Below are 15,865 nucleotides of genomic sequence, written 5' to 3'. Positions count from 1 at the left end.
GTGACACGTAGGATTAAGCTGGTGTGTGGGCATTCATCCGATCGTCCACACGTCCTTTTTTCACCACACGGGTGACTGGTGTGTGGGCGTTTAGCAATTCGTCCACACACTAGTTTCACGCACGCAGAGGGGGCTGGTGTGTGGGCGTTTATCACTTCGCTCACACGCCCGTCTCCTAGCCCACACCCAAAGCTGGCAGTTGCCATGTGTTTCTGCAGGTATATGACAACTGCCCTAACTTTGCTTGTAAGCAGATGGCAACGCTTTTTACCCGAGTTGCCATGTGTTTTTGCATGGTACATGGCAACTGTCGTAGCGTGCACGTAAGCAGATGGCAACTCTTTCTTTTACATGGCAACTGCCCTAGCATGCTTGTGAGCACATAGCAACTCTCTCTTTTATCCAAACATATTTTTTTGCCATGCCTTCTTGTAGTGCTACATGGCAACTGCCTAGTGTTTAATGGGTGGCAACTCCTAAAGTTTTGAAAATCATGGCAACTGTAGTAGATCAAACCATACATGGCAACTTTAGTTGAGCAACCATGGCAACTGTAGTTGTACGACATGGCAACCGAAGTTCAGCGACATGGCAACTGCAGTTAAACGAACATGGACGAGGGTCTGAACCATGGCAACTGCGGGATGCGCGGTGACTGTCACGCGGGCGTGGCGGACCACGAGGTACGAGGCGTGACGTACGGGGCGTGTGGGCGTTATCTATTTCGCCCACACACACGCGTGTGAGAGGGATCGGGAGAGAAAAAAAGAGGTGTGTGCGCCTTACTTTTTTTGCCCACACGCCTGTTTCTCTTATACACCACACAAAATGTGTGGGCAGCCTTCCTAACGCCCACACATGTGGCAGTTATCGAGACCCTATAAAAAATTCAAAAGCTTATAATCTGAATTTTGTCATTGTTTTTCTAAATACCAAGTGCTCATTTTAAGATTATAACTCGAGACAATTCTTGTAAAGCATTGCTGGGACTCAACAATTCTAGCCATCTGACTGTACAAAGACATAAAAAATACTCCTACAAACCACTCAAAACAAACTAGTTACAAAAGCATACAGTAGAGAAGTTAAAATGCTAAAAGAAAAACTCAGGAGGAAGAGAGGTGCTAGCACTAGTATAGAACAAATCAGGAAACAACAGCAATATGTATATATTAAAAAAAAACACTCTCCATTTCTTTTGTTTGTCCGATAAATTGCCAATGTGTCTCCATTCGTCCCCTCCGACATCTCCCAATAAAACGCCACCGCCCCACTCGTCGGAGCCGGCCGCCGGGATGCCTCAAGATTCGCGCCCGCCAGGGATGCGCCTCTTCGGCGTCACCATTGCGCCGGCGCCGGCGCCGCAGTTGGATCCCCCGGACGGTGACCGGGATCCGAGCCCCAACCCACCGGTGGCGGCGAGGGAGGACGTGATGCGCAAGTGCAAGAGCATGGGCAACCTGGCCGCCCTCGCCTCAGCCTGCCCCTCCGGGGACGCTGGAGGCGCGGGCGACGGGTACCTCTCCGACGGCGGCCTTCTGCAGTCGTCCGGCAAGCGGCGGAGGGCGCAGGAGAGAAAGAAAGGTGCCGCCTCTCCCTTTTTGCTTAAACAAATTCTCTCCTTTGATGCATCCAAATACGCAAAGATCTGGCCATGGATCGTCTCGTTCCCCTCGTACAAATGTTTAGTTTGATCATCATAGCCTGTTCGGATGTATAGAGCTCTGACCTTTCTTACTTTTCTTATATATGCTTCCTGGATTGGCCGAAATGGTGTTCCTTTGTGTTTGCGCGTGCATAGCAAAAGACTGACCTTATATGCAGCAGAGTCTAGTGATTCAGGTCTATTGAGGCGGTAGATTTTCGATTGGGGCGGGTGTTTGCGGGTCAACAAAAGAGGGAAGTTTGTTCTCTTGTTTTGTGCTCGTATTGTACCAACCATTTAATTCCTCTTTGCTTATTGATCCATTGAATGTGTAAGATGTTGGGTGCTAGAGTATATTGATTTAATGCTAATGAGGATTTGGAGGTGGTAGATGTGCAATGGTTTGTTTGCGAATCCATCAAGCTTCTTAGCTTGGCTGAAAGCTCCTTTATTACTCTACAGCTTCTTTGCATAGTAGAATTATTTAAAACTGATCCAAGGATGTGGACTGGGGGGGGGGGGGTGTTATTTTCTTTGGTAACAGGGTATGGATTGGAGGTAACGTCCAATGGATGATTGGGAAATGTATAACTGGTTAGAGAATCCTTGGTTTTTATTTGTATTGAATTTTTTTTATGTACAGTATATTCAATCATACAAGGGCTGGGTGTAAGCTTGCCTTTTTAGTCGTTCAAGCAAGAGGTTGAGCGACACTGTCACCAGACCTGTACCTGATTTACACCATGTTCTGTGGCCATGTTAAGGTAGTGTAGTGCTTGCGTACTTATATTTACCTCGTTACAAGCTTAAGAGAGAACAGTTTTTATCTCGCGTCTGGTGAATTTTGTGAAATTACATATTTGATGGATCATAGCTCTATTGTGCTTAGAAAAGACGAGGACCGTGTCTTTTGTCGAGGGAAGTTATGACCTGTTGCCAAATGCCCGCGTCTGAAAGTCTCATAAACTTGTAGCCATGCAAAAATATCCATGGTCGTCATTCCACCGCTCATCCGGGTCGCCACTTGTCATCCATTTTCTGCATCACACTGACCTATGAAGCCTTACTTCGTGCCATCCATTGTTTTTAAGGCGTCCTGCCTTGGACGCTTAGGCGATAAGGCGCCCTGGCAGCGCCTTACAAATATGCCCGCCTTAGACGCTTAGGCGTCGCCTAGGCGCTAGAGCGGGTGGTGCTCGCCTTAGGTCTCCTTGCCGCCTTAAAAACAATGGTGCCATCTAGTGCAATGGTGCTTTCTCATAATGCATTATTTACTACCAGGTTTGGTTAGGAAATTTACCAGGACCTCATTTTTCTAGTGATGTGCCTGCAGTTATTGTGATATTGGATCAGTTATTAAAACTGTTTTCCTGGTTTGTTAGTTCCAGACTCCAGTTTTGCTCTAGTTCACTATTATAGTTTGTTCCGTAAGGATTAGAGCCTTCCAAAATAGAACACCAGTTGATACTTTGGAATAGTACCCTGCAATTTTGCTAACTTGAAGATGGGGCCTTCTTGGGAGGTGTCTCAGGCCTTTGCCCGCTAGAACTGAATGAATGATGATGTCACTTATATGGATCTGCGTTTACTCCCGGTATAAATCTTCTAGTAATAAAGTGGTGTGCATTTTCTATCTGGATGCTAATGCAACCGCAATGGCCTAGATTATTGGACAAGTGTAAACTGACCAAAGACATGAGAGTATTAGTAATAGCGCATTGCATAAATGATCCCATACATTATTTGCACAAGCAGGCAAGGCGGATGTAAAGTTGTTTGGTGAGGTTTCAGGTTCTCGTGAAAGCTAGATTTAGGAGTTGCTACAAAAGAAGCTATTAATGAAGTTAAGAAATGATGACGTCTGACATTGCCTGAGTCTAGCGGAGTGGTGGTGATAGTTCTTGGGATTAGTGAAATACTTCAAAACATACCATACTAAGTGTTGGGCTATACAAGGATTATCTCATATATTGATATATTTGATGAAAATAGAAGTAACATGACAAGAATGCCCCCACTCCACCTATGTTTAGTTGGTTGCTTAAATTTATTTGTCGAATGTGCTACCCCCCATTGCATTGGTTTCTCTTGATGTTTTTGCTACTTATTATTTTGTTGTGCAAATTCTTGTCTTCTGATTATTTTTTAGATAACCGGGATTCAGTTCTCGACTTGTATTGGGAGCAGCAGAATCAGATGACGTCATGTCAATCTTTCGGAACAGCTTTTATAGCAAAGTGTTCTCATAGCCAACTCAACAAGAGCTTTTACCATATTAATTTAAAGAAGAGAAATATGAATATGTGGATATTTTTTTTCCAACTACAGCTCTTTGATGCATATATGTATCTGCTGCCATTCGGTTAATAGTATTTATTGCAACTATGCAGCTGTCCCTTGGACTGAAGAAGAGCATAGGACATTTCTTGCTGGTCTCGAAAAGCTGGGGAAGGGAGACTGGAGGGGTATAGCAAAAAATTTCGTTACTACCAGGACACCAACTCAAGTGGCCAGTCATGCTCAGAAATATTTTCTCAGACAAACTAATCCAAACAAGAAGAAGCGCAGGTCTAGCCTTTTCGATATGATGGCAAGCGATTTGGTAATTTTGCTTCCTGCCCAGCATGTGGAGTACTTACCTGACGTCTAATATTTCTTAACAATGCTCTGCACACTTGTGAATGCAGTCACCAGCACCAAATTGCCCCATCTTACCACCAACAATGGCAAAATTTCATGATATGGTAACTATGACTAATCAACTCCAGAACAGCAGCTTGGTAAGTTCATGATTTAGACGCTGTTTAATTTTAGCATGCTAGGTCAGCACTGAACTAGATATGGCAATCTCATTTTCAGGAAGGAGTATCATCTTCGAATGCAGCTAATCTAGCAAAACAAGTTACAAGAGATCTTCCTCCCCCAGTTCCATCTTTTACGGCAACAAATGTGGATGGAAGTCTCAGCAAAATGAACCACATGGTAATGCAAGTACCATGCTGTAGTATTTGATATTGTCAAAATACAGTTAGCAGATCACTGCTAATTTTCTGTACATACCCCCTCCCCCCTCCGTTCCAAAATAATTGAAGTTCTAGGTTTGCCTTAAGTCTAACTTGTTGACCAAGTTTATGGAAAAATATATTAACATCTAGAACATCAAACTAGTCTCATGAGATTCTTTATAAAATATATTTTCGTACTACGTGTATTTGGTATTGTAGATCTTAACACTTAGGACAAACCCAGAACTCAAATTATTTTGGAACGGAGGGAGTACTCTATTATTTACTAGATATCTTACAAACTAGTCACAATCATATTCTAGTTGAAGAAAGAATTTAGAGAAAATTTATTTGCAGTTTGGGGTTCACTAGTAGATTTGGGGATTCGAGTTATAGTGCGTATGTGCTAGTTGTTTGGTGCTCCTATTTACTCTCTATTAAGGTAGTACTATGCAAATCATCATAGTTTTATTTCAGTTTCACATTAAAAGTATACATTAGGAAGAAAATTAAGTTAACTGGTCAAATCATCATTAGTTTTCTGTCATTTGTGTGTAGCCTGCATTTTCGTTGGACATTAGACCACCCTAATCCTTAACTTGTTAAATTTTGTAGAGTCTTTTGCGATGATTTGGATGGTCTCTTGTTGGAGAGTCTTGGAGCATCATATAGGTAGGCTGCGCTGTATACCCCACCGTTAGGGCTATCATACCCTTCACACTTTTAGCATAGTTCTGCTGTCTTAGTCCAACAAACAAGTAACGATAAGATGATAAAAAATGATGTTTTTGAATCCTGTACTGTATTGGTACCATCACTGTTGCAGAAGGTCTAGCACAATTGTTCCAGAACAGTGGTTTCAAATGCCAACACAACAATCGGGTTCCTTAGTTCGTAGAGTTACTTTAAAATTCAAGCTTACACACATAAATATGAGAATTGTGATAAAAACTGCAACTTCCAACTTCAAGATTATTTATCACTAAGTGCCATGCTTACTACGTAGATAGTGGGTAAAGTAATATTGGTCTTATAGGAAACTGCATTGCATGTGCCATTTGTGCTTTTGGTTGGTATACTGGGTGCGTATTACCTGCACTATGGTCTAGGTGTCAACAGCTCGTACCATGATGTGCATATTTGTTGTTTGTTGCTATGCCTATGCGTATTGTGCACCATCACTATGCTTATTTAGTAACTGACCTTTGATGCTTGTACGCCATGTTGTCAGGATTGCTTCTCGCGGGTACCCTCGCTGTTCAGACCAATTCCAATAGTCCCTGAAGGGACACCTCCATCAGCTCCCGCGACTGCCAACACAAGTGCCCTGACATTTGAAGCTAACCTGACTTCATGTACTAGCGCATTCCTGATCCCGCAAAGCGGTCCTTCACCATTGCCTCCTGCGACGGCTGCGAAGACAGATCATGCAGCAGAGAACAAGGATCTGGAGCTGACGGTTGGCCTGCCCTCCCAACAAAACATGACCAACAACATTTCTTCCCGGAATGCAGTAGGCGTGATCCAAGTTGTTTAAGCTAATAATTATTCTTTTGGGAGTCGCATTGTTGTTATAGACAGTTGACAGAATAAACACTAGCATTTTATTAGTGATATTACATGAATAAAAGCAGGAATCTGTAACTCGGTCTGTACGCTTTCTGACGTGTTGTGCTCCGTCCTAGCCATCTGAATTGTTGACAGCATGTTTGATGTGCACAGTGTTTTAGCAACTGGCATGATCATTCTTTGTGCCCTGTTGGAACTTAGTTGAGTGCAGTTCAGGTCAGTTGGCGCATGCATGTCCATGTTTCTCTGCACCTAGGTCCAGAGCATGTTATCACTAGAGAAAGAAAGGATGTGACTGGAATGGAGGCAAGATATAATACTCCTTCCGTCTGGAAATACTTGTTGAAGAATTCCTCCGACAAGTATTTCCAGGTGGAGTAGGTACGGACTATCGTGAATAGAATGTTTGTAATGGTGCACTGTGCTAGCATAATTAGCTCCGCACCTGATGAGTTGGTAGCTAAGTAGCAAGCTGATATGATCTTTGTACGGTGCAAGCGCTGGTCTAGAATTTTTGTCGGCTAGAGAAGTACTCCCTCTGTTCCAAAATATAGTGCGCCCGCGCTTTCTGAGGTGCAACTTTGACCATAAATTTAACCAACGAGACCAACTGCGGCAGAAGAAAAAATTATATAATTAAAAACTTCTTTCAAATACGAATTCACTGATATAATTTTTGCTCCCGCCGCAATCGGTCTTGATAGTTAAATTTACAGTCAAAGTTGAAGCACGGAGATAGATGAAGCACTACATTGTAGAATGGAGGAAGTACACTACTTGGGAGTGGGAAGGAAGGATGCCATCTAGATGGACACGTCCTGCACAAACAAAAACCTACGGAATAAATGAAATGAACAAAAGCAAAAGCAAACAATCAGTGGTCCCATCAAGCCTCTAAGGCTGGTCATAGTGGGGAGTAACTCAGACTAGTGTCATGTATATGACACTAGCTTAAGTTACTACCTTCATAATGCAAAGTAACATAATAGTAGTATCTTAGATAGCTTCATTTATTAGTTTATAGACTCATCTTGTCTTGAAAATCGCTATGTTACAGTAACATATTATGTTACCACCTCTCATTAATTACTTGCCACATAAGCAATTTTTTTTAAATGCGCTATGTTACTAGCTAAGTTACTCCCACTATGACTAGCCTAATATTTTGGAAACCCCGTTGTGTCATTGTCACTCCTAGTCCTAGTAAAAAAATAATACTCCCTTCATTCCTAAATATAAGTTTTTGGAGAGATTTTACTATGAACTACATAGAAAGCAAAATAAATAAATTTATACTCTAAAATGCATCTATATACATCCCGTATATGATTCATAGTGGAATCTTTATAAAGACATATATTTAGAAACAAAGGGAGTAACACGTACGTTTTGTCATCGTCACTGCTAGAAGAAAAAGAAAACATACCTGCTCTGTCATTGTCACCGCCAAAAGGAAATACAGTAAAGAAAATAGTAGCATATGAAAGAGTGCCATTGACACCACCACGCTCCTCAAGACTGTCGGTTCTGAATTTTCCAAACAATATTATTAGTACGTAGTATATAATAATAAGTCTTGTACCACTAGTAGGAGTAAGACTTAGCAAGTGAGCGTGGCACCGTCGGTTTGCTTTGCTAGATTTCAAAGCCTAACAAACTGTGATGTTGGAAGGGGGGAAAAGGAAGGACCCTTCCTTCATGCGTGTCACGTGATGTATCAACTTGGTCAGATAGACGCCTCATCCCATTCGTGCCTGCATTCTTACGAAAGCCACCACAGGATCATGAGTGACAGCACACACTGCAATGCAACAGAGACAGAATTAAAACCGCGCATGTTTAGTTCCGTGAACAACCGTTGTGCTCCGTTGCTTCCCCCTGCCTGCCTCCGTGCTTTAATTTGGATGTCGATGTGGCGGCAGGAGACGGGAGAAACCCCGGGGTTGGGTCCATGCTTGAAATGCACTGTAGCTCTTGTTTATGCTAATAATGGCGGCGTCGTGCACATAAAATCTCCTGGCTCCATCTGAATTAAGAAGAACACTTACCATGAAATAAGAAAAGATACACTTACCATGGAAGCAAGCAAGGGCTAGCTAGCTAGCTAGCTAGGTCTAGGTGCGTACTGCGTGCTTTGATTCGTCGGTGTTGCGCAGCGACGTGTGAAGCGAATCGACGGGTCGAGGTCCGCTGCATGCGACCCATCAGCTAACTAATCCTTTCCGTCGTTAAAAGTCCAACCCCACCTAATCCATGCATCATACTCCTACACCCCAGAAATTACTTACCGCATCTGAAAGTTACGTCACCACTAGCACTAATAATAAATTACTCCAACTCATTTTCTTGCTAGGACAACACGTACGTACGAACGTTGCCGCTCAACTGGGTGCGTGCGTGCGTGCATGCATGTTCGATCGTCATGCTGCTTACGTGGAATTATATCGTGCTTTAGTTTCTCTACCACATACGTGGTTGGTTAATGGTTACATTAATTGCAAGTGCTTGTACGGACCCCAAATGATCCTTGCGATGTGTTTCCTTGCCCCCCTTGCTTGAATTCCGCATCATTGGGCTAGTTTCGGCTGCCTGATATTTCTTTTCAAAAAGGATATGGCACATATATTAAAGTAGACTAACCCTTATAGCATCTCCAATACGTGCGCAATCCACGCGACACGCTAAATTATTTTACAGCGTCTAAATAGCCTTTTTTTAGCGCGCAGGAGGGCGCTTGCTTTAGCAGGCGCTGCAAAATAAGGCACAACGTTATAGCTTCAGCAAACACTGCAAAATCCAGCGCGTGCACGAAGCAACACATACAAAAAAATTGAAACAACACATAGATTCTTATTCATAGCATAGTTCAAGGCTAACACCACAAGCTAGTCCATTCGATATAAATAAACCTAGATAAAAACGATACTAGGATGCAAATATAGTAGATAAAACGTGTCGATGATAAACTAGATAAAACTACTCTTTGTCGTCCTCCTTGGTGGTGTAGTCGACGAAGAAACGGCAAACGCGTCCTCCTACTGAGGATCATTGTCGTCCCAGGTCGACGCAGTTCCCAGTTTACACTGAGCTTCCGCCAATACCTTCCGCTCACGCTTGTCCGCCTGATCCGCGGCTCGCTCCACCCTCCTCTGTGCCCAGCATTCGTTCTCGGCGGCGACATCCTTTTGGAAGCGCTCACGCCACACCGCCATGGCGTGCTCATCTGCCTCGATGATGAGGAGGCGGCGCTCTCGCCTCCACTGGATGCGGCGGTCCTCTGCGGTGACTAGCCGCGGGGGAGGCGTGAGGTCCTGCGCTTGCTCGCGCATCCAAAAAATTCATCTGCGCCCGTGGCCTCCCGAGGTGCCACGTCGCTGCGCCATACGCGCGGGCGGCCTCGTGGGCGGTCTCGAACGTACTGAGCTCGAGGCATGTATCACTGGAGCGGATCTCCGTGTAATACACACCAGAGGGGCGGACGCGGACGCCGCGGTAGTCGGAGCTGCTCCGGGGGCGCGGCAGCATGGCAGTGGCGGAGGAGAAGGCGCTGAAGGCGAGGAAGAAGGGCGCGACGACGGTGGGGCACCGACAGAGGCGAGGAAGAAGGAAGAGAGAGGCGATGGAGATGGCTGTTGGCGGGCGCTCGCGCGCGGGTTATAGAGCGCGCTGGATGCCGCATGCCAAAACTGCCATGCACGTTGCCGCTTTTTCACACGCACAATTTTTTTGGCGCGCCAAACTTTCCCGCGCCTGCTGGAGCGCGCCAACCTGGCTCGCGCGCGCAAAAGCCACATTTTTCCGTGCGCGCCATACCTAGCGTGCCGGTTGAAGATGCTCTTACTGTGGTAAAAAAAAGTCTAGACCAACCTTACAAAGCCATCCTTACAAAAATTGAAAACAAACATATAGGTCCATGGGAAATGGACACCACCTTCCTAGTATTTTTAAAAGGACATAAGGTACCTCTTGTCTCTCTTCTCTGGATACCACGTTCACGTCTGCACGCGTTTGTGTTATCTGTTGCACCTTTTCCGTACTTATTTTACTCTTCTATCCATGCCAATGATATGCAAGCTTTGCGTATCCGAGGAAAAAAATATTTGTTTGATTTTTGCAAGGTCCAGTTGTTGTGATTAACTGTGATAATGACACAATAAATTGATTGAACCATATATTAATTTGATTTTCCACCATACGCTGATCTGTTTTGCGAAAATGCTAAAGATCAAATATTAAAGCCGATCAACCCTTACAAGATCATCTTTACAATTTTTTTTTGAGAAAAAACGAGATTAGACATGACTAGCCCTTGGCGACATTTTTAGAAAGGAGGAACAACCACAAGCGCACTGTGCAAGTCCCGGACTCCAGGGCACCAGCAATGCTAGCCAACCAAGCGGCTCTCAGTTCTCACAAAATTAGTCATTGGGGAAAATCGACGCCATCTTCCTCATGCACTCGCCCGTGGACTATGAGAGTACACGAATCATTCCCATTCATGTCATTTTCTCTTTTGCATGAACATAGTTCGACAAATTATTTTTTAATTAATATATTTGTTTATTCTTTTCTTTTTCTTTGAAAAGAGGTTTGGGCTCTGTATTTTCCATCGATAGTCCTTTCGTCCTTGATGTTGGCAGTTGGCATTCACGGCCAATAATTTCTCCCTTGGGCGAGTCTTGTACTCCCTCCATCTCAAAATATGTACTAAGTCAGTGATACTTATTTCGATACAAAGGGAGTACGTTATTCTTCACTAATTTATCATTCTCAATAGTTAGCTAGCTATATATGAAGTGTGCCAAAATAAAAATGAAAAAAATGAAATGAGCCAGAAAATGATGATCGAGCAGCTCATGCATGCGCCCCGCTGGCTTAACGTAGCACCTAACATATATATGCTGGCAGTGATGTGACATGTAGGGAACATTCTTGGATAGATATGATGATGCAACAAGTCACCAATTATTATTAACGATTAATTAAACCATGCTTGTTTTTTGAGGAACCAACATGCACATATTTGTTTGAGTGTGTATAACTACAATACGTACTGAGCAAAAATAGTAGTAATGTACTCTTTGGTCCATAATAATCAATGTCATCGATCATCATATAGTGGTACTCTAGCTTGACTGATTAGGTAACACGTCAACTCACAAAAAAAATTAAACATTTTTTTGAGTATTGATACAAATTATGCTCGGTGCGATGATTTTTTTTTTTGAAACGAATATGTTAGAAGTGTCCGGCTTTAAATTAATAAAGCCACTCGGCAGCATTCGAACCAGGTTCAAATTATGCTCGGTGCGATGATTGGTTAATGAAATATTTCTAGCTTTTGGTTGGTGCCGACGTACGTCGTCTCTGGCACATCCATTTCTCTACTCTTATTACGTGTACCTATAGCTACATCGTGCATGGAACGACGTTGTAAGTAGCTTGTAGTTTTTCTTGAAAATAAAGTAGCTTGTAGTTAACATAGCACTGTTGAGCTAGACGATATTGACAGCGAAGTAATTAAGTATATAATAATCAAATAACTATAGGCCCATGGGTGCAATACAATGGCACGCACCGATCGATCTTTCACCCGCCGGCACGCACAAATGTCAAAGCTAGCACTCGCGGTCTTCTGCCGACAAAGACTATTTGCAGAGATGACTTGTACAGTCTGTCATGGGTGCACGACGTACCGACAAGTCAAGGGCATCGTTGACTAATACAGTCTGTCATACGTGCATAATGTTATTCCGGATATGGAAAAAATATGGCACTATAGCAAACCCGGATATATATATAGCTAGTGTGCACGCATGACCTTGGACACTGGCAGAAAAGCCAATATACTGGATCGTCTCTATTTTTTCCAAGGAAAACAACAGCGTTTCCACCGGATGAATCTATATTATGTTTGCACGTACGAATAAGTGATTACACAAAGTTATCTGTCAACCTAGCTCTTGATTTTTATCTATCCATAACTATTTTTTTTGGACTTTGAACTTTTCTTTGAGAAATGATGCATGTATCCACTGTTCGCCATTGCTTTAAGATTGTTTTATTTCATAGTGTTGCATATATTTTCTTGTTTCAAAGTGTATCATAACATTTCTCTGTGTACCAATAAATAAGAGTGCACTTGTTTCAGAGTGGATTTGCCGAGAAACAATCAAACGCGGTGATACACTTTGAAATAAGGGTGAAAATGTAGTACTTTGAGGCAAGATTTGTTTTCCTAAAAATGAGAAAACGTAACACGAATCTCAAAACAGTGACGGATGGTGAATGCACGCATGGTATATCACGTGCATCGTAGAAAAAACAGCCTCTCTTATCTTTGCTCTATAGAGCAACATGCAAATTTCCTTCTTGGAGATTCTTATGGGTCTAGAGAGATGGGGATGATCTCCTTTTGAAGATGAAGTTTTATTTTTTGAAACAAGTAGATGAAGTTATTAGTGCATATGCAAAATGCCGAAGTAACCAGGACAATAATTTCCATCAAGAAAGGCCTGCCAATCTCTCAAGGACTGTAAAACGTCTCTATTACCACCCCGCAAAGAAAAACATCTCTATTACCAGGTCTAGCTTCCACCTGTCCATACATATTGATTTTCAAAGACGGTTTAAACACATTATATAACCTCATATTATCAGTGACTCGTTTATAAAGTGAAATTGTTAATGTATGGTGACAGGGCCGTGTGTGGTAGATTTTGCCTTAGTAGCTAGTGTAAATCGTTTTTTCTTTACCTTGTCCTTAGAGAACAGAACAACATAGGAATAAAAACAAGAAGTCAGTTAGTCACTGAAAAGGTACACAATGATCCCTCCGTAGACATGCATGCATGCACAACATGAAGAAACAAACGAACACAAGAATCCAAAAGAGCAAAAGGACGAGTTCCCTTTCATTCCTTCCTGTTTATTATAAATTCACTCAGCATACATCAATCAATTACACACCAGTTGCCATGCAATGCAAACATGCATGCATGCATGCAAGTTATCTCTTTACAAAGCCCAATTAACAAACATTCTTCACTCCAAAACCAAAAAATTAGGAAAATTTGAGAAAAAAAAATCAAACACAATAAATTAAGCGCACCTTTGGAAAACCTCATTATTTCGTCTATGGACAGATCGGATCAGCAGAATGAGCTAGAGAGAGAAATATCAGATGTGAGAGGGGGAGAGATACTCTCCTTGATCATGGATGCATGCATGCATGGAGCAAGCAAAGCATATGTGCACATGGATTTAGCAGCTTTCTGGTCGATCATGCGTTTGGTCCCATAAAAAGGAGGGAGTGTTCACCACTTTGCATGGCCTCCATGTTGGACGGTGTTAGTACTTCTTGATCATCCCACATCAGCAGCTGCTCCTCGTCCCACTGCTCATGCTGCCCTAGCTGCTCCCCCTCCTCCTCCTCCAGCCCCGGCCGCCGCCGCTGCCTCTGCTCGTCCCCGAAGCACCCATTGCCCATGCCGGCGCCGGCGCCGCAGTGATCGTCCATGGCTTCCATGCACATTCCCATGGCACCCATGCCGTCCACCAAGGGAGGTAGGTGGTAGCAACTGGGCGTGTCCGCTTCCGCCATCGCTGCCGTGAAGCTGGCGATGAACGGGTGCTGCTGCGCCGCGGCTGATGCGAACGGCGTGCTGACGACGCCGGTGTCGAACATGAAGAGCGGGCAGTGATGCGACATTCCTGGCGGCGAGTCCTGCCCGGCCCCGGCGGCAACCGGCAGGGCTAGGCTGGTGCTCTGGTGGTGGCCGATGATGGCGTCGAGCTGCAGGTGGTCCCCCGCTGGCGCGCAGCTGAACGTCGGATGCTGCAGACGGCGGTGGTGGACGTCCGACGTGGCCGTGCTGCCGCTGCACGGTGCCAGGCCGTTGTTAGGTGGGCTCGTCGACGTCGTGGACGAGGTGGTGGTTACGTTCGGCGCCGCCGGAGCCTTGCGTATCTTCTTCTTGATCCACGAGTTCCAGTAGTTCTTGATCTCGTTGTCGGTCCGGCCAGGCAAGTGGCTGGCAATGTGGGCCCACCTGCAATACGGCCGTGTTTACATCAGTAAAGTCATTCTGTGAAATTTTCCTTTTGTCATCACTAAGCTAGCTAATCTTGGAACCTTTGCCTTGAAGAAACCCTAGCTCTATAGCTAGCTTTGTGTAGTACGTACCACTTCATTGATTTGTTGTTAGGGTAGTCGTGTTCAAGTTTAACTAGTAGAAAATGACGGCTAGTATGGCGCCATTTGGCACGTATACATGGCGTCATGCTGATGTTGCATATACATAGACTAGACACTAGACCCTCTTAATTAGCTATAGCGCGCTCCAGAGAAAACAAGCTTGTGGCCATGCATGATCGAGTAACACTTCAAATCACCTTTTCTTTTTAGGAGATTTCAAATCACTTGCGACATTAGTTACAAGATTGCTGGCAGTCAAGTAATTAAATGCTGTATGTCACCAAGATTTGGCAGAGGTCAGATTAGTGATTGATAAGCAGCGCCCAAGTTGCGGCATTGTCAAATTAAGATAGAACAAAATAATTGCCCCCAAATTGGAAGGAATCAGGCTAATTTTCCACTGTGTCCTTGCTAGCTACCTGTTGCCAACAATGGCGTGGAGGCTGATGATGAGCTTCTCCTCCTCCGGCGAGAACCGCCCTCGCCGGATGTCGGGCCTCAGGTAGTTGATCCACCGCAGCCGGCAGCTCTTCCCACACCGCTGCAATCCTACATAGAAAAAACATGGCATTGCACCAAAATTAAGCAAAGCAAATGAATTCCAAGCCAGAGAGTCCCATCTTCAACTGGTCATCAAGGAGCGAAGCTAATACTCATATGTTAATCTAATGAGAGAGGCCGGATCGGGGCAGCCGGTCGAGATAGACGGATCAAGGTTACGCACCGGCTTTCTCGGGGACCTCGCTCCAGCAGCCATAGCCATGGGTGGTGATGTACCGGACGAGCTTCTCATCCTCCTCAGGAGACCACAGGCCCCCCTTCACCTTCTGCTGGTTGCAGCAAGAGTGATGCCCCATGCACACACCTCAGCTTAGAGATCAGATCGACCAGTGACTGATCTCAACACTGCAATGCACACTCCCTCTCAACCAATTTGGTAGCTGCTTATAGCTAGGGAAGCTAGCTAGCTATGTAGATCGTAAACAGAAATAATATATATTGAGGTGTCATGCATGCATGGATGAACTATCTTCTTCTGCTAGCTAGCTTAGTAGAACATGACATAGCATGCATGGAAGGAAGGAAGGAGGACGGATGGAGCATGCAAATGGTTGGTTGGTGTTTAGCCCCCCTTTTTAATATGAGCTCTTTGCCTTGGCCCTTTCCATCCATCTCTGGCTTCTGCCTCCTTCACTCTTCTGTTAATTAATTAATCAGAATTAAGATACAATATCTTGGTTAGTCTCTTCTTGTTTGCTTCCAGAGGGATCCTCCTAATTATAGCATGCGATATGTGCAAGAGGCATCATCTTGACACTTCATGTGCATTTTTTTCCTCCCTTGAGAGGGTCCACCCTTTGTTGCTACTTTTCTATCTAACCCTATAGCGACAGGGCATCGAACCTGCTAGCTAGAGAATTATTTAATCGCGCATTCTAATCACTATTG

General features: G+C 44.1%; 2 protein-coding genes across 3 annotated transcripts; one reads left to right on the top strand and one right to left on the bottom strand.

Annotated features, from left to right (window-relative positions):
- Positions 1-1,195: 1,195 nt before the first annotated feature.
- LOC123147401 (transcription factor MYBS2) lies at positions 1,196-6,407 on the top strand. Of its 2 annotated transcripts, XM_044566639.1 has the most exons (6): positions 1,218-1,584; positions 4,036-4,247; positions 4,333-4,425; positions 4,505-4,627; positions 5,266-5,322; positions 5,882-6,162. In XM_044566639.1, exons 1-5 carry the CDS (start codon positions 1,221-1,223, stop codon positions 5,278-5,280), a joined length of 807 nt encoding a protein of 268 aa, XP_044422574.1. In that variant the 5' UTR covers positions 1,218-1,220; the 3' UTR covers positions 5,281-5,322; positions 5,882-6,162. The 2 variants fall into 2 exon arrangements, with proteins under 2 accessions (XP_044422573.1, XP_044422574.1); XM_044566638.1 differs by lacking the exon at positions 5,266-5,322 and having other exon boundaries at positions 1,196-1,584; positions 5,882-6,407.
- A 6,701-nt stretch (positions 6,408-13,108) lies between these two features.
- Positions 13,109-15,556, bottom strand: LOC123150884 (myb-related protein Hv1). Its single transcript, XM_044570697.1, has 3 exons — positions 15,141-15,556; positions 14,836-14,965; positions 13,109-14,270 (listed from the first exon to the last, which is right to left on the bottom strand). The coding sequence occupies exons 1-3, from the start codon at positions 15,271-15,273 to the stop codon at positions 13,502-13,504; spliced, it is 1,032 nt and encodes a 343-aa protein (XP_044426632.1). The 5' UTR covers positions 15,274-15,556; the 3' UTR covers positions 13,109-13,501.
- Positions 15,557-15,865: the final 309 nt, after the last annotated feature.

This window comes from Triticum aestivum, chromosome 7A (genome assembly GCF_018294505.1).
Source record: "Triticum aestivum cultivar Chinese Spring chromosome 7A, IWGSC CS RefSeq v2.1, whole genome shotgun sequence".
NCBI classification, from domain to species: domain Eukaryota; kingdom Viridiplantae; phylum Streptophyta; class Magnoliopsida; order Poales; family Poaceae; genus Triticum; species Triticum aestivum.
This window is presented reverse-complemented; position numbering and strand designations above follow the sequence as displayed.

What these genes read in the sequence shown, in the direction of transcription:
- LOC123147401 (XM_044566638.1), top strand. Translation starts at nt 1,221, where the DNA reads ATGTGTCTCCATTCGTCCCCTCCGACATCTCCCAATAAAACGCCACCG. An exon ending in GGCGCAGGAGAGAAAGAAAG is followed by an intron (nt 1,585 to 4,035) that starts GTGCCGCCTCTC and finishes GCAACTATGCAG; the next exon opens with CTGTCCCTTGGACTGAAGAA. An exon ending in ATATGATGGCAAGCGATTTG is followed by an intron (nt 4,248 to 4,332) that starts GTAATTTTGCTT and finishes TTGTGAATGCAG; the next exon opens with TCACCAGCACCAAATTGCCC.
- LOC123150884 (XM_044570697.1), bottom strand. Translation starts at nt 15,273, where the DNA reads ATGGGGCATCACTCTTGCTGCAACCAGCAGAAGGTGAAGGGGGGCCTG. An exon ending in CGAGGTCCCCGAGAAAGCCG is followed by an intron (nt 14,966 to 15,140) that starts GTGCGTAACCTT and finishes TTTTCTATGTAG; the next exon opens with GATTGCAGCGGTGTGGGAAG. An exon ending in CACGCCATTGTTGGCAACAG is followed by an intron (nt 14,271 to 14,835) that starts GTAGCTAGCAAG and finishes GCCGTATTGCAG; the next exon opens with GTGGGCCCACATTGCCAGCC.